This window comes from Amphiprion ocellaris, chromosome 17 (genome assembly GCF_022539595.1).
Source record: "Amphiprion ocellaris isolate individual 3 ecotype Okinawa chromosome 17, ASM2253959v1, whole genome shotgun sequence".
NCBI lineage: Eukaryota > Metazoa > Chordata > Actinopteri > Pomacentridae > Amphiprion > Amphiprion ocellaris.
In genome coordinates, this window is record NC_072782.1 from 23936166 (window position 1) to 23962420 (window position 26255).

Here is a 26255-nt window from a genome sequence, read left to right on the forward strand (position 1 = left end):
AGACAGAACCTGTGATAATAAAACAATACAAAATTTTTAGTTCCGTGTTAATAAAGCACTTAAAGCTTTAAGTATGGCTAAATGCTTTTTTCAAAATTAAATATATAACTCCTTAGGTGGTAGTGGCCCCAAGTTCAGTAAAGTTGGAAAGATATTCACAGATTCGGACTTCCAGCATCAATAACTCATTAGATATAGGTTGTCAAAACATAACTGGTGACCAGCTCTACAGTTTTACCATATACACAGTTCTAATTGAAGGGATATCCTCCAAGGGAACAGATGAATTTGAAAAAAAGCATTAGTTTGTATTTTTCTGCATTTAAAACCATTTTCATTTTTTTCAGACAAATCTGCACTGCATCACAGGTGGATTGCAAGAATTTAAACGCCTGTACAATGAGGTAAGGTTGAGGTAAGGTTCATATATTCATTCCCAAAGAGTGGTTCCATAAACTGAAGTCTGACGCTGGACGTCAGACCACACTGATGTTGGACTTCTCTGACAAGCTCATCAACAGTTTCAGGGAGTCCATTTGAAAGTGTTAGTCTTTGGCTGGTATTGTCCAGAAGGACAACTTTCAGTATGAAGGGTAAGTTCATTCTTCCCAGTCTGTAAAAGCAGAGGGCATAAAATAAGAGTCTGAATAAAATTAACACCCTTTAAAAAAAAAAAAAAAAAAAAAAAAGTGCAGGACCTTCAAGATCTAAACCAACACCAATCAATGCTAAGAATTACAGAAACTAAAAGTTCCCCTAAACACTCTGATTTACTTACTAGTTTTTAAAGCCAGAATTTTTTGCAGCTCTTGAATTAATTAATTATTTATTAAATAATTCTAAATTAATTAATTTATACATTTATGTCTATGTTACCCTAAAGCATAAAACCATATTTAATTCACCATCTAAAATTATAAACATCTGTTGAATGAACTACAGTCTAATTTATAGGAATTTCTAAACCTTCATTATGCAGCCATTCAAAATAAAGGAAGAAACCTTTATTAACAATATACCTTTTTAAGGTCACCATATGAGTGGATCCAACCATATAATCAGCCAGAGGATAAATGCCAGCCAGTTCTTTCAGCTCCAAAAGCTTTACTTCTCTTGTTGGTGATGGTGTTAATTCAAAGGCTCTGTAGTGTTCAGTGTACCACCCACCCAACAATCTTACAATAAGGTACAGTTCATTTTTAATGACACACATCTGAATGATCTCAGCAAACTCTGGCATGCCACTTGCTGACCCATGTACAACTATCATGCCTACATTGTAAGTTATGCCACTTATGGAAGCTACCTTTGCAAGATAGACTTCAATTGTATTTGGGTGTTTTAATTTCACATCTAAAGCAATGTCTTGATTTAAACTGAACTAGAAACAAAGATGTATTGGGTACATCAAGATATGCTTCACCACAGTAGGAGGAGTTCAGATGAAACGCTATCATAAATTGGTGTTTTAAAGCAAGAGTCAGTGGAATGTTTTTAAAACAACTAGTATGCATCACAAATTGCTTAAAGTAATGATGCTTAGCTTCAAACCTAAACGTCCAGAGTACAACCAAAGGACCAAAACACCTTATCAAGTAAGGGTAATGCTCAATCAGGTGATGCTTAGATAAGAATCTGGCAGTTGGAAACAGTTCTTGGTATCTTTATCTGTGCTCAGTTATCGTGCTTTCAAGGTACGCAATGAATTCGTCAGTATGTGTTGGCGCAATAATGAGTTCAACTATATCTTTTAAATCCACTAACACCAAACAGGTGGGTTCATTTTGAGGCACCACATAACCAATAAGAAAGGGAAGAAGCCTTAGCAAACTCCAATTCTCATGGGCGTTGCCCTCCACAGTTTTCCGAGCTGAGAAATTTTGTGGTACAATGTGAGGCTTGTTTGTCTGACCATTTATAGGGAAAAGACAATATTCTTTATTTAAATCACTCATAGTTAAAAACGTTTTGGAAATCAATGCTGACAGCAGTAAGCCAACTCCATCCATCCATCCATCCATCATCTACACACCACTTGATCCTCATTGGGGTCGTGGGGGGCTGGAGCCTATTCCAGCTGACTTGGGGCGAAGGCAGAGGACACCCTGGACAGGTCACCAGTCAATTGCAGGGCAGTAAGCCAACTCTACAGGCAAAATGTCCTAAAATGCACTGTGAGCCACATCACGCGGAAAACTTGTCAGAATGTGGAAATGTGTGAGGTGCTCTGTAAAAACACGCTCTCGTTTAACTCCAAAACAGTGACCACCTTTCTCAAGAGCTGTTTTTACATGATCACTATGTTGTCCTTTTCTAAACTGCAGTTACTGTTAACGCACTGTTAATCTCTTATGTGTTCTTTTAAGGTTCTCCATCACCCTACCCCTACCCTAACCATTCAAGGCAGGTAGCCACCTGTCCTGAGTCTAATCTGCTGGAAGTTTTTTCTCCTGGTGAAGGGGAGCTTTTTTTTCACCGTTGTTGCCAAGTAATTGCTCCGAAGACTCCAAAGGTAACTTTGTTTTGTTGTTTTTTTTTCTGTCTAAATTGCATTTTGTTGTCTGCAGTATAATGGCCATTTACCTGTTTGTTTGTTTGTTTGTTTTTTGATCAATCACAGTTTTTTAAAAATATCCACTTTTGTGTTTTGCTGAGGTGACGAAAAGGTAAATTAACATGAGAGTGAATGGGACAATTGCAGGACACAGTTCTTTCAAACACTGTGCTTTGGTAGTAACACTGTGCAAGCATAACAAGTACAAATTTGCCTACATTTTCATGTATAAATTCAGTTTGAGGACGAAAAATTGTAAGAGTGACTAGAGTTGAAGGGGGAAAAAATAAAATTAGAACAGCTGAACACACCCAAAATGACACTCAGCAACATTCTTGACAAGGCATAAAACTTAACCTGGTATTATTCAAGTTAAAGATATCAAGTAGCTGAATACAAGTTTAATAGTTCAGAGGCTTATGACCCAATTAAACTTCATGGTAAGATGTTTTTCATGAAGTATTTTTTCATCCTTCAACTTGTAATTACAGTCTATCTTATACAATGTCAATGTGCAATTAGAGAGGTGGTGCTAAACTTTGTCATGAGGGTGGTGCTAGAGGAAAGACTTACATATTTTGGGAGCAGAAATGTCCTCAGCAGATTAAAAGCAAACTCTTTTTGGAGTTTGTCTTAAGAATTTTAAAGGAAGATGTTAATGTACCGAAACATTTTTGTCCTGTACAGTAGTATTTCTGTGATTTTTAGAATTTATAGTATAAATATTTTCTTTCCGATTATTTATCATGAGAATAACACATTAGAGTTTTGAAAGTGGTTCTGAACCTGTGATGCTCCAGAACTAACGTGAGTCTCCTTCACATGGACTGTCCTGAGTACAGCCTTCAATACACAACCTTTAAATGTGTTGAGACAACAAATATTCTTCAGTCACATAAATTAAAAATGCTAATGCAGACTCAGCAAGAAATGGAATAAAACAATGCATTTTTCCTCAATGTTTTGCTTTAATATGTATTTGCTTCAGTTGGTTCTTGGACTTTGGGCCAGAAGAGCCCTCATGTCCAACAGTGCATTTTCTAAGACTTGAATCAGTTGTGCTGCGTTATTTTCTTTGCAGGTGTGGTAGGCTGTCACTACAAAGGTGATGTCAACATTTGTAAGACTGTAGCACATATCATATGATTCCAATAGAGCAGGACCAGCACACGGCAGACAGCCAGACTTTGATGTTACCTTGTGAAGAAGAACAGAAGAGAATGTAGTGGTTAGTTACTGTTGTATACTGATGATGTGTGTTGCTATAAGAGGGAGTAAATCTTTATCTTGAAAAAGGCAAACATTTTCAGCAGCATGTAACCTTCACCATGTTGCATTTTTGCATTGCATTTTCATATGATAAAAAAAAAAAAAAAAAAAAAATATATATATATATATATATATATATATATATATATATATATACACTGATCAGGCAAAACAGAAGGCTACAAGTAATGAACTACAGATTTTTTACAAGAATTATTTCCAAGGTGAGGTGGTGGATAAATTCAGCAATCTCACTTTCAGTCTCATTCTCATGGCGTGTCAGACTGTTTTAGTCTTTTTCTTGCAGCTGCAACCTGACAGTGTTAAACGGTTATGGGAGCAAGTAAAGAACAAGTAGAAAAATGTCATTCAAACTGATATACTTACTGCAAATCTTATTGGGGAAATGCAGACTGCAAGGCGTTGGTTTTCAATCTGTTTCTGTTTTATGATTACATCAGTGTAGGCACATTTTAAAAAGGCTTCAAATCCCTTGCAGCTAAAAGTTCTAAATTCTTATATTCCTCTCTCAATATCTGCACATTGAGCTCCACTGGATCTTGGAGGAATAGTGATTATATTTTCCAAGAGAATTGATTGGTCAGTAGGTTGCACTTTAATGTACATTGATCTGTTATCTAGAATATAACCTGTTCCAGAGTTCATCATAACTTATAGTCCTGAAAACCTCGAATTAAACTTTAAGTTACCTCACTAACATCAAATTCTTCATAGTACAGTCCTCTGATCACCTCAGTTCCAAAATCAAAGCGATGCCAGAGAGCAACCTTGAGATACACAGCACCTTATCCACTCCACCTTTACAAAACACACCCTCAACCCACATGCCACCATGAAAGTAGAACATTATAAACATAATAAACTTCTACAACGTCAAGCAAAACAGCTGAAAGAAACAGATTATGAAGTCCATGATCTGTTTCTTCATTAAATCTTGGACATACACAGCCTGTATGCCAGGAGAATCTGAGCGCTAATACTTCATTTCCTCTGTCAGAATGTGAGTCATTCAAACAGATGTCAGACTGTTTATCTAATATGGCTCTAATATGGGGCAAGTTTGATATAATGACTGTAGAGGAGCACTGGTGAGTGAGTTTTGTGAAAAAGATGACTACCACTGATATAATAGAGTCTTTTGAATCCACAATCATACAAGTATCTAAAAATGTAGATATGTTTTCTGTCAAGTAACTGGCCTTAAAGCCTGTTCCAATTTTTGTTGCTCAGCAGTATGTCACAGTTTTCTTTGCTCTAACTGGTTGTACATCTGTCCAATGCATCGAACAGCTTTCTGGTCTGCACTTCCTGATAATACTCCTTGGAAATTGAAAATGAGCTGAGAGACTAATTCTTGCTTGTTAGGCAATTGCCAGGCAAGGACGGAGACAAAATAATCAGACACTGTTACTAATAAGAAAGCGGTTCCAGATAGAGAGGAAACAGCAGTCATTTCAGTGGATGAACTACATACAGTGCCATGCAAAAGTATTTGAACCCCTACAGAATTTTGCATATTTGTCACACACAAATGTTCCAGACATCAAACAAATTTTAATGCAAGACAAAGATAACACGAGAAAACATAAAATGCAATTTTTCAATAATTTTTGAAGGAAAAATATTGTCCAAATCATTTTGCCCTATGTGGAAAAATGAATTACCCCCTTAGCTTCCAATCCACCAAATGACCAAATGCCTTTGGCAATTGGGTTCAGTCTCACCAGCCACACTCACATGTGATTACTACCAGGCTGGTTGAATCTAAACATCACTAAATAGAACCTGTCTGGCATTGTGAAGTAGCTAAAGGGTCTCAAAAAGCAGTACCTATGGCCACGTTCTAAAGAGATTCAAGAACAGATGAGAAACAAAGTCACTGACATTCATCAATTTGGAGGGTTACAAAGATATTGCTGAGGCTCTGGAACTCCAGAGAACCACAGTGAGAGACAAAATCCACACATGGAGAAAACATGGAACAGTGGTGAATCCAGCTACTCCACATAAACCTCTGCCACCTGCATCCCTCACCGCTCTCCCTTTGCCTTTCTGACAGCAAAGTTGATTCATTCATTTTTGGTGCCAGTTATTCAGATTGTATATTTATTGTGCTTTGTGAAACTCATTGGTATCATCAGTGAAACAATGAAAACAGCTCCCTCCTACCTGAACTCTCTCATTCAGGTCTACACTCCCTCCTGCTCTCTACATAAGGCCAACAAAAACCTTATCGCTGCTTAATCAAAAATAATTGTTCAGGAACATTTAAGTAAGTGTGAAAAATATGCAAAAAAAGAAGATTTCTGTAGGAGGACAAATAGTTTTGCATGACACTGTAGACGAGCATGTAAAAAGTGTTGGGTGTGACTGTGTTAACCTAGCAAAGAAAATATAAATCCAACAATATGAGGGTGCATTATTGAGGAGCAAACACAAATACGAGTATGATAAGATTTAAACTGTTAAACATGAAATAGATTTGACTGTGTTTAATTGCATTAACCATGTCATTAGAAATACAACTTATAAAAATGTACAGTTTTTCAGCTGTTCCTTACCTGACTTGTAGAAAGTCTGCAATCCAAAAATTTATGAAACGAGATGTCTGTGAAAACATCGGGCATAGAGATTTCTTCTTCAACAGCCTGCATCCTCAGACCAATGAGGTGTCCGTCCACTTCCTGTCCACTTATTGCCTGATGGATCGAGAATATTAAACTTGTTTGCCGTGTTGATAACTAGAAGTAGTATCAAAGGAACTCTGGTTTTACTTGAACACAAACTTCCTGCTCACATCTAGTGTACATTGTATTCTTGAGTTTTAACAAAAGTTGTACATTTCTTTAGAAATTCATTCATCTGCCCCAACATTCAAACAAGTGATAGGTGAAGTGAATGATGTTCATCACATCACAGTAGCACCTGTAAGTAAGTAGGGTATATTAGGCAGCAAGACAACGGTCAGTTCTTGAGTTGGAAGCAGTAAAAAAGGCCAGAGTGAGGGTCTGAGGGACTTTGATTGGACTGTGTGGTCCAGTTTGACAGGAAATACTCTAGCTTAAATTGCTGAAACACATAATTCTGCTATTACTGATAGAAAGGTGTCAGCACACCCAGCACATCGCAGCTTGCTGCATTTGGTTGGATAATCCGTATAGCTACTTTGTCAGATCGTCCATGCTGACATCTGTCCACCGTTCAAAGCACCTACCATAGGCACATGAGAATCAGAACTGGACCACAGAGCAATGGATGTTCACTAGCAAGGACCACACCATTGATTTGAAGCTTGATTGTTTATTGGATGCAAAGGATTATTATGTTGGTGATGACTGAGATGAACTAATGGTGTGTGAGGGGAAAGCTTAGTTGGAGATCAGCAGCAGCTTCCAGGCCGCCGGACCCCTTATGAAACGGGGAAGACAGGAAAAGGAGGCAGAATTTCGAGACGGTGAGTGGGACACGAGAAGCAAGAACAAACAAGTGGGAATGGCAGAGTGGTATATACAGGCATACGAAAGGAGGGGCCGTGAGATGTGGTCCTGCTCCTAAACCTCAGCTAAGAAAATGTATCTCCATTTCACAAGCAAGGACCACACTACTGATTTGAAACTTGATTGTTTATTAGATACAAAGCATGGCTATGTTGATGATTACTGAGATGAGCTGAGGCGGTGTGGGGGAAAAGCTTAGTCAGAGATCAGCAGCGGTTTCCAGGTTGGCAGACCCCCAAAAGCCTCCCATAAGAAAGAAATGAATAGTGAGTGTAACATGCAGTATGTCTCAAGGGTCTGAGTGGACACACTTGAGGCTCATGGTCTTCATTATGTGGCCCAGAACCCCTCGGCTAGAAGCTGAGTGGCCAGAGATCATGCAAGGGTTCTGGATGCAGTCAGGACTTGCTCGAAGTGGAAGAGGAATCGGGATCAGATTGTGACTTGACTGGTCTCTGTGGCAAACTGAGGGTCAGAAGGCAAAGCATCCTGAGATTTTGCTGACTTGTATATGGTGTGCTTAGGTGTGAATCTAGTTTGAAGTTCACGATGGGCATGGACTACCCGTTTGATTGGTTTGGCTTCGTTTGAGTGAAGAGACCAGGTGGTCTTCGGAGATGGAAGAAGGTAAAGACTAGATGCGCAGTTAAACTGATGGTGTGCCTTGAACTTGAAACCCCCAAACACGGCAGCAGGAGCATGACTGAAGAGTTGACTGTCGCTTGGGATTTTGTTCATGAGTGACGAAAGAACGGAACGTGAGATGGGCAGGTGGCTGGTGCAGCATCAGCAGCTGTATTGAAACACCGTCATGAGGAGGCAGCTGAGCCGAAAGGCAAAGTTTTCAAATTACACTTCAATGCCTGATGTGGATGCCTCTTCTGCGACTTGTTGGCATGGCCAATGGAGGTGTGTGCTACTGGCATCTCTGCTGGGAATTTAAACAGAAAGTTGATGGGGGTATGAAGCTGGGAGAAACTGGTGACGTCGTGTCAGAAGTGTAAGAAGCAGACTGTTGATGAGGTATAAAGAGGCTAGTGAAACTGGCATCTCGGTGCCAGAATGAGAGCCGGATTTGTTGAACAGGATGTGAGAGATGAGTCAAGCTGGCATCTCGGTGCCAGAAGGAGCCGAAATTGTTGTCAAACTGCTGCATTATAGCTGACAGTACAGTGCAAGCTTATAGTCGTAAAGGATAAAAAGTGGCAACCTGATGAAAGAAGAAAAGAGGGTTTGCTCACAACAGTGGATGGAACAGGGGAACTGGTAACCTGTTGCTGATGACAAGAGAGAGAGAGAGAGAGAGAGAGAGAGAGAGAGAGAGAGAGAAAGAGGTTGCTGGAAAAAGAGAATGAAAAAGGGACAAGTTGGCAGTCCAGTGCCAGACGAGAAAGAATAAGGTTTGGATTGGATGAGGAGTGTCTGATTGGAGTCGTCTCCTTGAGACGGGCAATGCAGTCAATGGCGTTTCTGGGGTGACGGCGATCTCCTAGTCTCTGGGACCTCGTTATGAATTAAGCTGATCGGCGTGGAGGAGATCTGGAGCCAGGCTGATTGTTTCCTCATGGAGGGCAGATGGACGAGCGGTTCGTCGTAGGCCAGAGTTTTCTACAACTTTCAGACTGGCAGTGTGGCTGAGTGATGGCGTGTGTTGCTTCGTGCACGAGAAGCAAGAATGGACAAGTGGAAAGGGCAGAGTGATATATATAGGCGTACGACAGGAAGTGGGGTGATTGAGGTGTGGTCCTGCTCCTAAACATAAGCTAAAAAAAATGCATCCCTATAAGTTGGCCTGACCTGTTCAATCATGTTTTCATTTACATCACGTGAACAGTGGGTGCTTGTGCGTTGTTTAACAAGGAAAGTGAATGGCAATAAGATGCACCCTCAGAAGGCTAGCTGATGGAGGCAGTGTAATGCTGGGAAACGTTGAGTCCTGGTATTCAAGTGGGCATTACTTTCCGCCTACCTAAACATAGTTGCAGGCTCGATACACTCATTCATGACAATCCTATTCCTTGATGGCAGTGTTCTCTTTCAGCAGGACTGGTGCCCTGCCATACTGAAATAAACTGCTGGTTTGACTTGGCCTCCAATGTCCTCTGCAGATCTCAGTCTGATTGAGAGTCTGTGGGGCGTGCTGGAAAAAACAAGTCTGTTCTGTGGAGGCTCCACCTCACAACTTAAAGGACTTAAAGAGTGTGCTACTCATGTCTTGGTGTGTGACCCCATAGGACACCATCAGAGGTCTGTGGCATGGGGATTGATGTATATTATTCCTGTTGTAGCTAATATTGGGTCACAGAAACACAGACCAGAATCTTTTTTCAGGAATTATTCAAATTTTGTGTTCCTTGTGATGCGCACCCTGCAGCTCATTTGGCATCAAACGATACTGCCTTATATAGAATGCTAAATATTTAGATAATATCTAGTCTTATGATTTGCCAGTTTGTGTATTCATACACTCTTGCCATATTTTGTTTTACACTTTGTGAAAGTAGGCTCCATCTTTAAACTGACGATGAACTGTGCCTCCACCAGACTAAAGCCCTGATTGGTTCTATGAATGATACTCACCATGCCAGTGTTCCATCTGTGTACTTTCATAGCCTTCTCTAATAAATCAACTTTCTCTGTATTCTGTGTGAAACAGACAGAAGAAAAGCAGACAAGAATGTTACAAGTCATCAATTTGTAACACATTTGTGCATATTAGCATCAGTGTTAGTGTGCTGCTGTGCAGCAGCGATCCTGATATGAGGATCTAAAGCATCTACAGCAGCATCTGAGTCAGCAGGTTCCACTAATTCGCCTGATCAACTGTGTCAAATACTGAGCTGAGAGCAAGTAGAATTATCATCAGCTGTAAGTTAAACACTGTTACATGCTATCTCAAAGGAACTTTCGGTACTTTGAAAAGGGGGGAAAGCTGCCTTTACAATTATTTATATAGAAGTTACATTTGGAATTTGTCTCTTTTCAGACCTTTTTCTTGGGATCATCAAAGGCCTTGACAAATGCAGCTGAGGCACTGGTGGTTGAGTAGATTGCAGCTACACGTCCATCTCTGAACGTACGTAGGGAAGCAGCTTCATATGATGGACAGCATCTCTGATACATCCTGCCAAGTGAAGGCACAGAAATATTTTCAATAAGTAGGCAATCAGAAGGCTCACTGAACCAGCATGGCTATCACAGCATCCTGCAGCAACATGCCATCCCATCCGGTTTGTGTATAGGTGGACCATCATTTATTTTTCAACAGGACAATGACCCCAAACACACCTCCAGGCTGTGCAAGGGAGAGTGATGGAGTGCTGCATCAGATGATCTGGCCTCCACAGTCACCTGACCTAAACCCAATCCAGATGGTTTGGAATGAGATGGACCACAGAGTGAAGGCAAAAGGGCCAACAAGTGCTCAGCATCTCTGGGAACTCCTTCAAGACTGCTGGAAAACCATTTCAGATGACTACCTCATGAAGCTCATGGAGAGAATGCCAAGAGTGTGCAGAGCAGTAATCAAAGGAAAGGGTGGCTATTTTGAAGAATCTAAAATATAAAACATGTTTTGACTTATTTCACACTTTTTTGTTTACTACATAATTCCATATTCCAGGTATTTCAAGAAGTATCAGGACCACCACTTAAGAAGATCACATCCATGATTGGTTAGATGCTGATGTGAACTTGGCTCCAAAGAACTTTCTTTATGTAAAGAAAGTCACTGGAATGGGGGATCTTGGTAAGGCTTCACTTTGGCTTTTTATGGATTTTTAACTACTTTCTTGCACAGGCTTCTTTTTCAATGGTTTACTTAAAGTTGGGGCTTCTTTATTTTACGTTTACAATGCAACTTATAATGATGAGCATTGACTCTTAATGTATTCACGGTTACTTCTAGGCTGGACTACTGTAATTTCTTAATGTAGCCATTTTGACAAAACAACCAAGACTTGTTAATGTTAATAGGTACATATTTTTGTTGTTGTTGCTGTTGTAGCTTAACTGTGTGATCATGTTTTTCTCTCTACATGAAAGCTTTGTAGTTAGTTAGCTTGGCTCCAGTGAGTGAAAAGTCTGCATACAAAGACAAGTCATCTCCACAAGTTTTCATCATCTTACCTGTAGTAGGCCAATTGTATTGCCATCTGTATGAAAGCATCAGGGCTTATCTTGTGATCCTTTAGAACTTTTTTCCCATAGTGGCTGAATACCATGACCCTCAGATCCAGGTTTTGAGCAATTCTGTGAGGGTGGGGAGAGGAGAAATTTTCTTGAGTAGCTTTACAGATGTTTGCACATCGTGACATATCTTTGGTTTATTACAAGTATAAATGTATTATGTATAATGTTCATTTTCAATCAATCAATCAATCAATCAATCAATCAATCAATCAATCAATCAATCAATCAATCAATCAATCAATCAATCAATCAATCAATCAATCAATCAATCTTTGTCATTGCACACTTTCATATACAATGAATGCCTATCCTATAAATTTCCATTACACTATTTCTGTATTATTTGCCTAAACTGCTTTTTCGATGTTTACAGATTAGTAGCATATTACTCCGTTTTAATACAAATGTAATGATGACAATTGGATGGAGGGATGATATGATTTACAATCTAGTTTACTACATATACATACCCAAATAAACAGTGCAATAGGCTAGCGGCTCAAATATTAGACAATTTAGTCACAATGTTTTGCATAAAACTATGACAAAAAGAGGGCAATTGACCAAGCCTACCATTAGACTGCAGGGATTTAAAGTGTGCAACAAACTGGGCATCAGTGCAATTACTGGATATAAATAGTAAAGATGGGAGGGAATTAAAGGATACTATTATAATTTTGTCTCATGTGATAGAGAAAACTTGACCCTCTGTGGCCACTATATACCCAATGAATCACAAATCGTGCACACTTACATAGGTGTACACATACAGGGAAATAACACTGCAACCAGCGCTACACTATAATCAGACAAAACGGGCATGCAAATTTTTTATAGAGCCTACAGCCCCCAAGTCACAGGTCAAGGATTGCACAATGTCTGTAAACAAAATTGCACTTTGTCCATTTTAAATAGAGCACCAGAATCTCACAGCAAAACAAATGGGTGCACTTCCCCCTTCCCTTCACAATTCATTTACATCCAGAGGGGCTGTGTACAACATGCAAATGATCTTTTTTACTTCAATAAAAACTTTAAGTTTTAATTCATGTTATTCTATTTAAAAGAGAGTTAAATGTTGCCAACAATGCACATAAAATTTTCAAGCTACTCAACTGCTGAAAATGTATTGACCACTGAGTTAATCCACAACACTCATGTAGCTTTAAATGAAAATGATCAAATAATGACTTGTAAACTGATTGGCCATTTTAAAAAACTGTTTAATTCAAATTTTCTGCTAAGTACGCCATCACTCCACTGGCACTAGGATTAAGACTTATTTTACATCATTACATTAAGCGTGTTGCTGGTCTAAGCGTAATAAAACTAGTGCAACTATGTAGAACATAATGGTCTGGATGCATTTCATTCTCAGTCTGCTATAGAGGGAAAATGGCCAGGTTTGCCTGTTTTTCATTGAATCAGTCACTTTTGTCTTGGGCAGAGGTAAATGAAGAATGTGGCTTCTGTGTTCGCTCAAAAAGGGGCCAAGTGGAATAGCTTTGGGGGAATATTTGCATGCAGAGAGGACAAAATATGACTATTCTTATCTAATGATAGCATTACCATATGTTAATTTAAGTGTCATTTGAAGCCTAATAGTCTAAACAGTAAAAGTGTGAAAACAGTGTTGCTGGTAAATGTACTGCAGCTGTTTCAATAGCAGCAAATGGAAATGACAATGATTTTATTTTCATCTGGGTTTTTCTTTTAATTAGTTTTTTCTGGACAATGAGTCTGGGTGGAATTCAAAGATTATCAAACACTTTATTACAACTTCTACAGAGTCTCACATGTCCATGCTCTGCTTTGCCTCTTCAATGTATTTCTTGATATCAGGTGTGATGTTGAAGTGTAGTTTCTGGGGCTTTGGCAAAGGCACCACAGGAGACAGTATCTTCTCAGGCTTCTTCCTGTTTCTCCACAAAAGAACAAAGAAAACTCAAAACAAGTGAAAAAACAAACAACAACGGCACCATTAAGTGTGCTTAATAAAAAAAATAAAAATACACAGAGATAATGCCAACATGTGTGACAGCTTAGATACCCAGACCCATCAGAAGATTAAATGGGTCTGGGCTTAAATAACAGATTTGGTGAGTAACTTTATGTGTACATTTTGTTTACAACAAAACTTCACAAAACTGCTTTCAGTAACTCTGTTTTCTAACTATTCATGTAACTGAAGAAAGACAAACATCTTGTCTTTGCCTGAGCAGTCTGTTGTCATTTTTACTTATGTGTCCATTTTGCCTCATCACTGAACTTCCTGCAATGTGACAACAACAACAAATTTCAAATGGCTACAGCAAGAGAACCTTATTTGCTTTTGATCTACTTACATGGATGCTATAACGTAGTCAGCTAAGACCATAAAAACTGTACCATCAGCGGCAGAATGTGACATGTTAAAACCTTGTGCTCCTTCTTCTCCAATAATTAACTAAAAGAAACAGAAACACAGCAAAGGTGTTAGCATCACATCCCAAACCTTTATCAGTCTGTTTGTTACTCGCTGTGTGATTATGTTGCTCAGCTTATATTGAGCCTTTCTTCGCAAATCTTACAGCAAATGTCACTAATAGTGGTGGATGCTTGAAATACCTCTGAAGAATAAATTAGCTAAATAACTAACTCACACAATCCCAGCTGACCTGGGGTGAAGGCAGAGGACACCCTGGACAGGTCACCAGTGTGTCGCAAGGCTACATACACAGACAAACAATCACACTCGCATTCACACCTTCGGGCAGTTTAGAAGAATCAATTAACCTCAGCATATTTTTGGACTGTGGGAGGAAGCTGGAGTCAGTTAAAATGTAAACAACCAAACATATGTGACACACATGAGAAAAGAAACTGGTTAAAAGGGGGAATAATTACTAGATAAATTACAACAGGATAAATGTTCAAAGACCATTTCGTAGGTACACAAAAACTTCTATTGCCTTACTGACATATGCTTCAAATAACCACTGAACAGATGAAGTGATGGCAATTCAACACACATCACAATGCAATCCAATAACTTTATTAGTTAATTATTTATTAATATCAATATACCCTTATTGAAACCCATTGCTGCAAGAACAACAAGAAAAGCACTCAGAGAGCGCAGTACTCTGCCAAGGCTGCTCAGTCGTTGTATCATTACCGACGGATAAGACTCGATAAATCCACAACGGTGGATTTGTAGTAGGATCGCAATCATGTGATCGTCAGCAGGCAGCTGATGTAGCGTTCACTTGTTGTCATAGTTACAGTGACGCCATGACGCTATCTCACAATATTACAGAAATATTTAACAAATCCATGGAGCCAGACTATAAGCCGCATCACTGCCAAAAACTAATCACTTGGTCCTTGTATCATTTCTTACCTTCCCTGAAAATTTCATCCAAATCCATTAGTCCGTTTTTCAGTAATGTTGAGAACAGACAGACAGACAAACAGATGGACAAATGTACGCCAATCGTCACATAACTCCACCACATTACTAGGCAGGGTAAGAAGAACAAGACAAGTAAAACAGGATATCAATAGTGTTCTAAAACCACAAAAGAAAAATGATGCAACAAAGTCATTATTTCTGAAAAGATTTACATTTCTCTTGCAAAAAGGTATATGTGATTGGTCCTATAAATAGAGTTTCTAAGTTTCTGTATGATATTGGAAATTGCCAAATAGTAAAATGATGTTTGGTAGACATGCTTTGTCGAGCACGTGAGGAATGTGATTGCTTACAGTCTTACGATCACTACTAACTACTAAAGTTAACCATTCTCTTTGTCATTTTCCTGATAAAGGTAAGGTGTTTTTTTCCAAGTTTGGAACCCGTTTAAAATGACTGTTCTGCTTGTCCCTTTTTTTTTTTTTTTTTTTTTTTTTACACTATTGATACTCTGTTTCACCTGTCTTGTTGCTATACTCATTCATTCATTATATCACCTGCAGGGTTTTGTCAAACCAGCGGTTGGCGCTGTTCCACTGGCTTCCACCTCCATGCATTATCTGGAGTCCAGCATATGTGTTGTACATTTCATCAGATGCTTGAGGTATGGGTCCGTCCAAACACACTGTGCAGATGCTCCTTTCGATGGTTGATAGTGAGTCTTTGTTGATCTTATCTGAACACATTACATAAGTACAAACACATAAAGTACACATATGCATGATGTTATGTAACTAGACTAAGACAAATTAGCAGGCCAGGCTGACATTTTTTCATCTATTCTGCTTTATGTGAACTCAGCAGGCAATCCTTTCATGTTTTATTCTCATAATGTCATTGAAGACTTTTTTGTTAGGCTGCTTTATGAATGTGATATTTTTATGTTTACACAACAATTATGCATAGCCAAAAAACAAACTGAAACATTCTCTTAAAGACGTATTTTACTATAGTCAGATGAGGGTTTTCTTTTCTTCTTTACAATAGTTCTCTCCATCTTGCATTCAAAACACCAAAGTAAAATATTAAAATACAAATTACAATAATTTAAACTGGATTTAACAGTGGACCTGAGAGCTGCAGTGTGTTTTTGAAGAGATTTCTTTGGGGAAAATAAGCCCATTACAGTAAGCTGACCTGCTGGAAATTACAGCCTAGATTCATTCCTCTAAATCCTGCCTGAACTTGAATCCTCTCATTGCTGCGATGATTTTAAAATGCTAAAACACAGACTTTGTAACAGATGGCTATTAAGGTCCTGTTAAACTATTAGAGTCCAAGATTACACCAAGATTTCTGACTTGGATCCTGGTTTTCAAAAAGAGTGCAGATGAAAAATAATGTCACCTTCAGAAGGCAACACTTCATCAGTAGGTAGAGCAGTTTACCCTTCTGTTAATACTGTCTTCCTATAGCTAACAATTAGTGGGGGGATGCAATTAAAAAAATTAATCTAATTAATTACAGGCGTTGTAATTAATTAATTGCAATTAATCGCATTGTTGTCAAATAGCAATATTTGACACTAAGTAATTATTTTCAATTCAAATAAATTTTGGTTGACAGTTGAATCAATGAATAGACATATACATGTTCATAATTTAAAATTTATGAAGTTAATACAATTTTTAAATGGGACATATAGAGAAAAAAGTGATTTTGATGATTTTAAAGCCTGGATTTAACATAACAAAAGCATAAGTAGTTCAAGAATCTTCAAAAAGTAGAAAATCTATAGATTAATTCAGTTTTCATAGTTTCTGGGTCTGTTAAATGGTGTCATTTTGATGTTTCTTTTTTTTAGGAATATAAATTTTTATTTATAAAAAAAAATTTTTTTTCATATGCTAAAAGTTTATAATTAAGTTATTTAAAGACAGACATTTTTGTGGTTTAACTTATTACTCTGCCAAGGCTCCGACTCTTTGGTAGTGTAGTAACCTAAAACAAAACAATGTTTGTTTCATTTCTATTTATCTGGATTTTTCATCTGTCTGCTACATTCACAGATTACTGCAAATTCAAAATGCAATTATAGCGATTATATTCAACATTTCACGACTTTTTGGAAACTAAAGCACTTTCAGTGTCTTCTAAAGTGGTCCATTATGGTATGGCTACACCGCTAACCATTAGCCGTTAGCAGGACTGTTGTGGCTAACGTTTGCAACATGTTTTGGTGATACCGTCGGCTTGAAGTGACGCAGTGATCAGAAAACTCTTTGTTGCACAATTTGCACACAACCAGGCTTTAATCCAAGCTGACATCAGGAAGATTTTTAAAAGAAAAAGTTCCTCCCAACAAGCTCAATGTCTTCTCGTCTTCCTTCAATGTTTACCAAATCTCCTTATGCTCTGACCTCACGCCTGTCTTCACTGCAGACCACAGACCATATGCTGCAGACAGACTTTAGGTTCATTACCGCCACCTACTGGGCTGGAGTGTTCATCAGTGTTACCGGTGTGCTAGAAATGAGGGAACTGAGAAGGGTGAGATTAAATGCATTAATTTATTTAACGCGTTATTGTCCCTGTAATTACTTAATCGAAATTAACACGTTAAAGTCCCAGCCCTACTAACGATCTATACTATAGGTTGCTTGATTTGACTTTTTCATTAGTTGTTATGTTCTTCAGTTTCACCTGCTTGACAGCAGTGTTGCGCTCACCCTTGATCAAGCTGATGTAAGCTTTGCTCCAGGAGTCACGGTCCAGGGTGGTAAGGATGCCGACAGGCTCCGCGTTGATTTCTGGTGAGGAGTTGCAGATTCTCTCTAGCTGAACGTTAAGCTGATCAACTGTCAGTGGAGTCCCATCACTGTTGTAGACATCCAGCACAAAGAACTGGCCCAAGGGAGGGGGGGGACTTTAATATTTTGGTTCAACATGAATGTTTTGAGGAGTCAGCTGAGTTCCCTAGTCTAGTAGCTTATTGGACTGCTTCAAACATTTGGACCAGACCACTCTGACACAGACCTGTTTATCACACTGTCCATAAACATTTAATATTCTGCAAAGATATCAAACAATATGATGAAACCATTTATTCTTTTCGTATCTATTTCATGTCTAATTGTTAATAATTTCTAAAATGTATTTGTACAAAAATAATATAACGTTGAGAAAAGATAACGATTATTTCAAAGAATATAGGCGGATGTATTCTCTGATCATAAGTGGAATAAATCATGTAATCACAAGAGAGCAAATCTTTTATGTAGCCTTTTCCTTGTAAGTTGGAGTAGGTCACTGGACAAATATGTCTTCCACTTCAGTTTTAGCCAGGCTTCTTACCTGAGAGTTATGTACCACTGTGATGTGTTTGGGGGGATTGGAACTCTTGCCATGGAACACCAGAGAGTCTTTCTCCAGACCAGGGATACGACAGGATGATAGCATCTGGGAGTACTGCTTCATACACATGGGCTTCCCTCCCATATACTCAACTGGTAGTGTCTCACTGTAAAACATACAGGATCTGTCATTAAACACAAACCTAGCCATAAAAAACATTATTTTATCATTTATATCTGAAGCTATTACTGAATATGAACTTGAAGGGACTTTGACTGTGTCAACAATGCACAAACAAAATAGATTTGTACAAAGTTATTTTTTGCATAGTCTTAATAGCAGCTAAAGACCTAAAAAACGTTTCTGAAGTAGGTGTTTTGTTTGCTGAAAACTAATGATTGGCTTGAGCACGAGTGCCATCAGTGTCAGCTGGTGTTCTTGAGAGACATCTCATAAAAAATTTACAAAAAGTATTAAGCAGCATGACTGTATGACACCTGACCCAAGTTTGTCAAACTACCTTTGGTTGTCTAAAATTGCTATTCAAATAAAATTATAATTGCGGTCAGATGGAAACAGGCTAAAGTAAAGATATGTCAGAGTTAATATGCTAAATTTTTCTGTGGTACAACTTTACAATTTCATTGAGCAGACGCTTTTCTCCAAAGCGATGGACATCTGAGATAGATACAACATAAGCAAGGGTCTAGTCAGGAGAAACAACTTGGATAAGTGCCATAAAACAACTTCAAGTGTCATAATAGGACCGTGGTGTCTATAGGCAGTGCAGGAGGTCATAGGATGTTTCTTGTTTTCTTTTTGCAGTCTATCAAGTGTAAAGGTGTTGTGTGAAGAGGGTTTTTGGTCTTTTCATAAAGACTGAGAGAGGCTCTGCAGATCGAACAGAGTTTGGTAACTCGTTTCACCACCAGGGAACCACAAAGGAGAAGCGTCTGGTAATCGACCAGCCCTGTTGTGGTGGTTGTATCAGGAACCTTTTGTTGGCCAACTGTAGTGAGTGGGAAGGAGTGTAGACCTGAATGAGAGAGTTCAGGTAGGAGGGAGCTGTTTTCATTGCAGTTTTGTATGCAAGTGTCAGAGTTTTGAATTTTATGTGGGCAGCAACTGGAAGCCAGTGAAGCCATCTGAACGTGACGTGCTGTTTTTGGCTGCTTGAAAACCAGACGTGCTGCTGCATTCTGGATCATCTCCAGAGGTTTGATGGGTTGCATACAGGGTGACCTGCCAGAAAGGAGTTGTAGAAGTTGATGCATTATATTACGAGAGCATGTACCAGGAGTTGTGCTGCATGTTTCGACAGGCAGGATCTGATCTTCCTGATGTTGTACATGGCAAATCAACACAACCAAGCAACAGAGGCCACATGAGCCTTGAAGGTTAGCTGGTCATCCATCATGACACCAAAGTTTCTGGCAGACTTAGTGAATTTGAGTTGAGGCTGCTCAGTTGACGGATCATTTCTGACGGATGAAATCTTCAATAAAAAATTACCTTGCGCTGAGCACAGGCATGTGTTATGCATGTGCACGTTATTTATGAATACTGAATTGCATGTAAATTACTCTTATAAAGGTCTGTTGATTAGTTCATCACTTTTGGCAAGCCTTTGCTAGTGTTAAAATAACCATTCCCTCCATGCTTTTATTTTGAAGGCATATTTTTAATGTTACAGGCTTAAATTACGTCACCATGCCAGCGGCACAGGAAGTGTTTATCTAAGAAGCGGTTTCTTGACGAAGAAGCTGCCGAAAAGTCCGAAAATTCACATAAAGATGAAAGAAAATGGTTCCACGCTGTTGCTGTCTAGCAAAGGATGTGTATAAACTTAGAAGCACCTAGCTGCAATGGGGACAAGCTCTTACAGTGTTTTCTGAAGAAAGGAGTGAATGACAGAAAGGAGAATTTGTCTTCAAAATAAGGCTGACGGCTGAACTTAACGTGTCTGGCTGGGTTTGCTACATTATGTAACCTAAATATGTAGTGGGCGGCTGGAATTGATGGGACTCAGAAACCCCTCACAGTTCAATCATTTGTTCCTTGTATGATTTCCAACTGATAAATCACAGTCAATTTGTAGTAGGATCCCAATCATGTGATCGTCAGCAGGTAACTGACACAGTGTTCACGTCATGGTTACAGCGACGCCGTGTCGGTAGCTATATCTGGCAATGGGAAATCCCTTAACAAAGCCGTAGATCCAGACTATAAGCCGCATCAGTGCCAAAATCTAATCACTTGGCCCTTGTGTCATTTATGACCTTCTCTGAAAATTTCATCCAAATCCTTTGTCCGTTTTTGAGTAATGTTTCACACAGAGAGACAGACAGACAGATTCACATAACTCTGCCGTTCCTTGGCAGAGTAAAAATAGACTATGCAAAGTATACATTCTATATGTATGAAAATAAATAGATAAAATAACATATAAATAAATAAATATTGCACAAACCCACCCAGAACTGCGTGGCCCATGCTAAATGTACAGGTTCAAGAGTTATTGCACTTGCATTTATCGCACAGGTTCAGCTGCTTTATGGCACAGGGGTAAAAACTATTTAACAGTCTGGAGGTGGGGGTCTTGATGGACCTGTAGCGCCTCCCTGAGGGCAGCAGAGTAAACAGGTGGCTGCCTGGGTGGGAAGAGTCCCGGGTTTTGTTTGTGGCCTGGCGCAGGCAGCGGGCATTGTGTATGTCAGTGAGCGATGGTAGCTGTGTATTGATGATTTTATGTGCTGTTTTGATGACTGTGTGTAATGCTTTCTTGTCTGCCTGTGTGCAGCCTGTGAACCACACCAGAATGTCATGGCAGAGGATACTCTCCACAGAGCACCTGTAGAAGGTCAGCAGCAGCTGCTGGGACACATTTGCCCTCTTCAATGTTCTTAAAACATCGTCTTTGCCTTTTTCACAAGAGAGGTAGTATTAACTGTCCATGTGAGGTGCTGTGAGATGTGTGTGCCCAGGAATTTGAAGCTGCTCACTCTTTCTACCTTGTCTCCATTGATGTCGTGAGGAGCAGGCTCCACTCTCTTCCTCCTGAAATCCACAATTAGTTATTTTGTTTTGGTGGAGTTTAGTGCCAGGTTGTTGAGGGTTATTTATTTGTTGAGGAAATAATTGTAAAGATAATGATGAACTACTGAGTGACCGCTTCACTTTTTTGAGGGGACATGAAAAGAGTAACTAATGTTAGCATAGTTACCTTTCTGTGCCACTCAGTGTTTGACTCTGAGTTAATCAGGAATGACTCTAAAATAAAGTTAATTTTTATGCATAATTATGAACTGATCATTACCAAATAATTCACTAATATAGTATCTTACAGCTCCCCGGTTCTTTTGTCAATAATCATTATGGACTATATAGTTCTGGTTTAAAATGAAATGAAAGATAAATCAACTATCAGGTTATTCCTGTTTCTTCCTTACTTTACTACTGTAAAGTGATATCATGGGCTTGGTGAAAACACTGTTTACAGTCTGCATGTACATTAAATATCATTTTTATTTGTTTTGTGCACAAAGAGTGTCGTCATGAAAACAGAAAGCTAATGTCTTGATTAAACAACGGTATTTGGGAATAAAGCCAAATGATTTCATGTCCTTTTGTTAAAAAACAGAAAATCAGCCTTTCATTATTTTGACACAATGGGTTTTGATAATAATAACTAGAATTTGATAATTTGTCTGTTTCTTCTTGCATCTAGTGTTGGTGAATGAAGTGAACCAATACATATAGGAAGGCCAAATTCAAGAGATTTGGTGGACAGCAAAGTTTTGTTATGTAAGCTTTAAGATGATAAAGATGAAGGAAAGAGGAATATTTCCACCTCAGGACTTACTTGTCTATCATGGTCTTGAAGTCCAAAACAGCCGCTATCATTCTGGCAGCACACCTAAGTAGAGAAAATGGAGTTATTAATTTAAATGAAATTCATGTGACATAACATTACAAAAAGTTAGGAATTAGAGAAACAAATTCACTTTAAAAAGAGAAGATAGTAGCAATGTGGGGCTAGCAGGTCTTAGCTGTTGATAGCAAGAGAGCAAACTGTCTCAACTCAAAGCAAGCAGAGATGTTTTGACCCCCATACATTATTCATAAAGACACAGATTAGGATACAGAGCAACGTCTGCCTCCTCAGCTAGTTCACAGCCTGTTAGGCTGGTGGAATTGAAGTAATGAACTATTTTACTGATGCTCATGCAGATTTTGCAGCAATAAAATGACAACACTAACATCAGCAGTCCTTAATGATCTGCGATTTCACTAATTTTATTTCTGATACTAAAGGCAGTATCTCTGATTCTAATACCAATGCTGGTATTTGTTCTGTACAAAATTGTTAATGTTTTCAGAAAAGGGAAATTAAAAGCAGGTTGTATTAATATACACTATACAACTGGAGTGGGTACACCCCTGGGCAAAATCCATTAATGTCAAATTTTTCAAACTTAAACATGCCCCAAAGTAGAAACTGGCCCAGCACCAAGACAGACTGATTATATGTTATTTCCCTCCGTAATGTACGGTATGATTTACCGGTATTCCGACCCTTAGTATGGCTGCGCCAACAACCAAACACCTGTGCCAAAGTCACTGGTGCAAATCACTGAGCTATCCAGCTGCTGTTTACATTCATTTTGTAGGAATTCAGAAATGCGTCATTGAAAATTGTGTCAACTGTGTTACATAAAAACAGCAACATAGAGTGCATTGCTACAGCAAAAAAGCACATACTTTAAATTCCTGCATCTTCATAGTTATATTTCTGGACAAGGAAGTCAAAAGACTGACTGTGGTCTGCAAAGTCACTGCTGAAAGCACTGAAAGCATTATATATGTTTTAAAGCCTTTAGCAGCTTCTGTTTTTCAGAATTTAACTCTCTGATTCATTTTTTTTTTAAAGTTGAGTAAATGTTTGTTTGTGTGTTCACCTTGTTTGTCCGTCCTTATCTTTGAAGTCCATTTGAGGAAAGACCGCCCCAACATTTGAATGAACCACCAGAGGGACTCGGTTGCTGTCGTACAAAATGTGCTGCATGTAGCCTGTTGACTACAAACAATGACAAACAAGCTTCATTTACACTGCTGAGATTAATCTGTCCTACAAAAATGACCTATGCTGTTGTGACTAACTATACCTGTGCAATGGTATGTCTGCATTACTCTGCAATTACACTGCCAGAATAAGCAGGGGTGTTTCAATGCTACTGTATTCAATTTCTTTTTTGTACTTCAAACAATGGCAGCTGAAATGAAGTGGTTTGTGTTGACATGGAGCTAACAAATGTTGAACAACAACTGCCATATCAAACTTTTTGCAAAGCAGAAAAGAAAGTAGATATCAGAACCAACTACAGAGTCTCTACATGAATTTGTAAAGCTATGAAAAAAGGAAAGAGCATATGGCCAAACTGGCAGAATACTAGCTCTTGAGTTTGTATTAAAAGCAAGTCAGACACAATTACAGCCTCTCACACATTACAAGTTCTGTCACAAAAGCAAAATCTTTGCACACAACAATATGACATGTTTACACTGGAAGTGAAGTACTGCAAAGTGGACAAACCACAGTGGTAGTGATCTGCATTACAGTGTCAGGGACATGCATATAAGGTTATAGTATAAGTATATGGCTGCATCGTACCTATGGTGTAGATTCAATGTAAAAGTATAAATCAAACCAGTAACAGAAAATTCACAGATGAAGACAGTAATTAAAGTTCATTAGCATATAATAGGTCACTAAGTCATTTGAGTGTGTACAGCACTGTAGCTGTTTCATGCTGCCTTTAACTCCCATAATCTAAACTGTCTTCTCTTAAAATGAAACTTGGTCACCAACCAGGGGAAATTTGGTTCCAATTTACATGAAGCAAAATCATTAATATCCACTGAGTTTAGCTTTCAGGTTTGGCTTGCAGAAATTTGACCTGCAAAGCTGATATGCCAGAAAAAAGTCTTTGCAGTAAAATCTAATAATTATTGCAAAACCAGTTACTCATAACATACAATTTAGAACTGAATGAATTTTGCAGGAGGATTTTGACAAGACAATTACACAAGACACCTACAAGAAACAAATGTTTGGAATTACCCCTCACTTTGTCTCTGTCATAATGCTTCTTATAATTTCTAACAGATATCTCATCTGAATTTCACCTATGAGCTCTCCCTTACTGGCAGTAAATCTGGTGAAAACCACCTGATATCATATAAAGCCATTTCTTTCACATGCCAGGTCACTTGGTCTTCCCTTACCCTAATCTTAATCATCTCACGTTATTTTAATGTCATAAAATGACACACAGAAAAATGAAAAAGTGCAGAAATGACATGAGAAATCTTCCAGATGTGCCATAATGTTACGGAGGCCCAAACTGTCTACAGCTATTGATTTAGTTGTTGAGCTCACCCAGTTGTCAGTGTTGCGTGCTTTCATCTCCAGGCTCCTCTGCAGTCTCTCTCCTACACCTCCTGCTTTCTGAAACTCTTCTACTAGCTCCTTTGTGCGTTTCAGCTCTTCCATCTCTACGATGGGCTCCAGGAGGCTGAGGTAATACTCACAGGTCTGCTGCAGTGGGGGAACAGGCAGACTGGGCAATCCTGTCTGGTGGGTGAAGTATCTGCCAGTAACCAGAGATGCTGATACAGACTTCACCAAGTGACAGGATTTCACCAAGCCATAGGGATATAGCATCCCAACATTTACCTGGCAGATACAAGAATGTCATAATTACTGCATCAATTCTGTGAGAGAAGGAATTACAAAGAGAACCAAAAGAAACACATAAAAGAGGACAAAAACAAGAAAATAATAAAGTTTAAGAAGTGAGAAAGGTTTAGGTTGTTAACAGCCAATATTACAATATGTCAACAAAAGGTAAATCCAACCTAGTTATTAACACTACCTTTGTGCAAGCATACAGATATTGGTACCCATATAATGTTTTCTAGCTGATGTAGCTTCAGTGTGCTACATTATAAAGAGGTACACTTAAGTCGTTACTTACCATAGTTCTGGTGCAAATTCTCAACATTGTTTCCTAAGAGAAATGTCTATAGAGTGAGGGTTGACAGTATTTCACCTGCTCAAATGGCTCTGCAAAAGAAGAACTTCGAGCAAATAAGAGAAGATGGTAAATACTCTGTTCCTAACGCTCACACAAATAATTATAATAAATAAACAGGATTAAATGCTGTCAGTTGAAGTGTTTTGCATACTTCTTTGCTGCAGAACATACACTAACAGTCAAAAGTTTGGCTGCACCTTCTCATTAAATGGTTTTTCTTGATGTTCATGACTATTTACTTTGTAGATTCTCACTGAAGGCATCAAAACTATGAATGAACACATATGGAATTATGTAGAAAACAAAAAAAAGTGAAATAAGTCAAAACATGTTTTATATTTTAGATTCTTCAAAATAGCCCACACTCTAAATAAATAGGTAAGTAAGAAGTAAACTAACTTTAGAAAATGTTGCATTTGTCGGAGGAGATATTTTCTCCAAGAGTCTCATGGGTATGTGTCACAGCTGCTGTATCTAACTCCATGTAGCGGCAGTTTCTCTCTCTCTCTCTTTCTGTCTCTCTCCAGGTGGCATGAGTTGGTGTGTGTCGCTGCAAGCAGGTGCTGCCTACTGATAATCAGCAGAGCCGTAGCTTGCCATTAGGCAAGGCAGGCAATTGCTTGGGCCCCCTAGCTAGGAAGGGCCCCAAGTGGGCCAACAGAATTGACACAAACAGCGACAGAATACATTCACTAGACAGCTGCAGTTACAAGGTGCAATGACAACCGCCCGTCGCAGAACCCCTGAAGGGGTTGTGGTGTTTATAGTTTTTTTTTATAGTTTTTCTTTTCTAAAAGCATTTTGAAAACTGTGACACTTTACAAACAAACATATATTTATTTATCTTGTTCTTATTCTTGTTGAATTTGCCAGGGTAC

At 38.7% G+C, this 26255-nt stretch overlaps 1 protein-coding gene across 4 annotated transcripts; it reads right to left on the reverse strand.

Moving 5' to 3' along the window:
• Positions 1–3500: 3500 nt before the first annotated feature.
• LOC111577880 (carnitine O-acetyltransferase-like) lies at positions 3501–25940 on the reverse strand. 4 transcript variants are annotated; one of them, XM_055019282.1, is made up of 16 exons: positions 25777–25940; positions 25575–25645; positions 25318–25420; positions 24720–25016; positions 23253–23357; positions 22143–22195; positions 18281–18446; positions 17656–17830; positions 15484–15662; positions 13878–13978; positions 13329–13454; positions 11470–11592; positions 10330–10465; positions 9922–9984; positions 6406–6543; positions 3501–3751 (listed from the first exon to the last, which is right to left on the reverse strand). In XM_055019282.1, the coding sequence occupies exons 3-16, from the start codon at positions 25342–25344 to the stop codon at positions 3539–3541; spliced, it is 1902 nt and encodes a 633-aa protein (XP_054875257.1). In that variant the 5' UTR covers positions 25345–25420; positions 25575–25645; positions 25777–25940; the 3' UTR covers positions 3501–3538. The 4 variants fall into 4 exon arrangements, with proteins under 4 accessions (XP_054875257.1, XP_023140134.2, XP_035810561.2 ...); XM_023284366.3 differs by having other exon boundaries at positions 13329–13448; positions 22143–22196; positions 23239–23357; positions 25777–25939; XM_035954668.2 differs by having other exon boundaries at positions 22143–22196; positions 23239–23357; positions 25777–25939.
• Between the last annotated feature and the right edge of the window lie 315 nt (positions 25941–26255).

Bases quoted from the DNA above. Each gene is read 5' to 3' on its own strand.
- LOC111577880 (XM_035954669.2), bottom strand. From the start codon at position 25,344: ATGTTGAGAATTTGCACCAGAACTATG. The intron at 25,017-25,317 runs GTAAGTAACGAC...TGTATCTGCCAG, and splicing joins GAATTTGCACCAGAACTATG to GTAAATGTTGGGATGCTATA. The intron at 18,447-22,142 runs GTAAGTCCTGAG...TATGTTTTACAG, and splicing joins TTCAAGACCATGATAGACAA to TGAGACACTACCAGTTGAGT.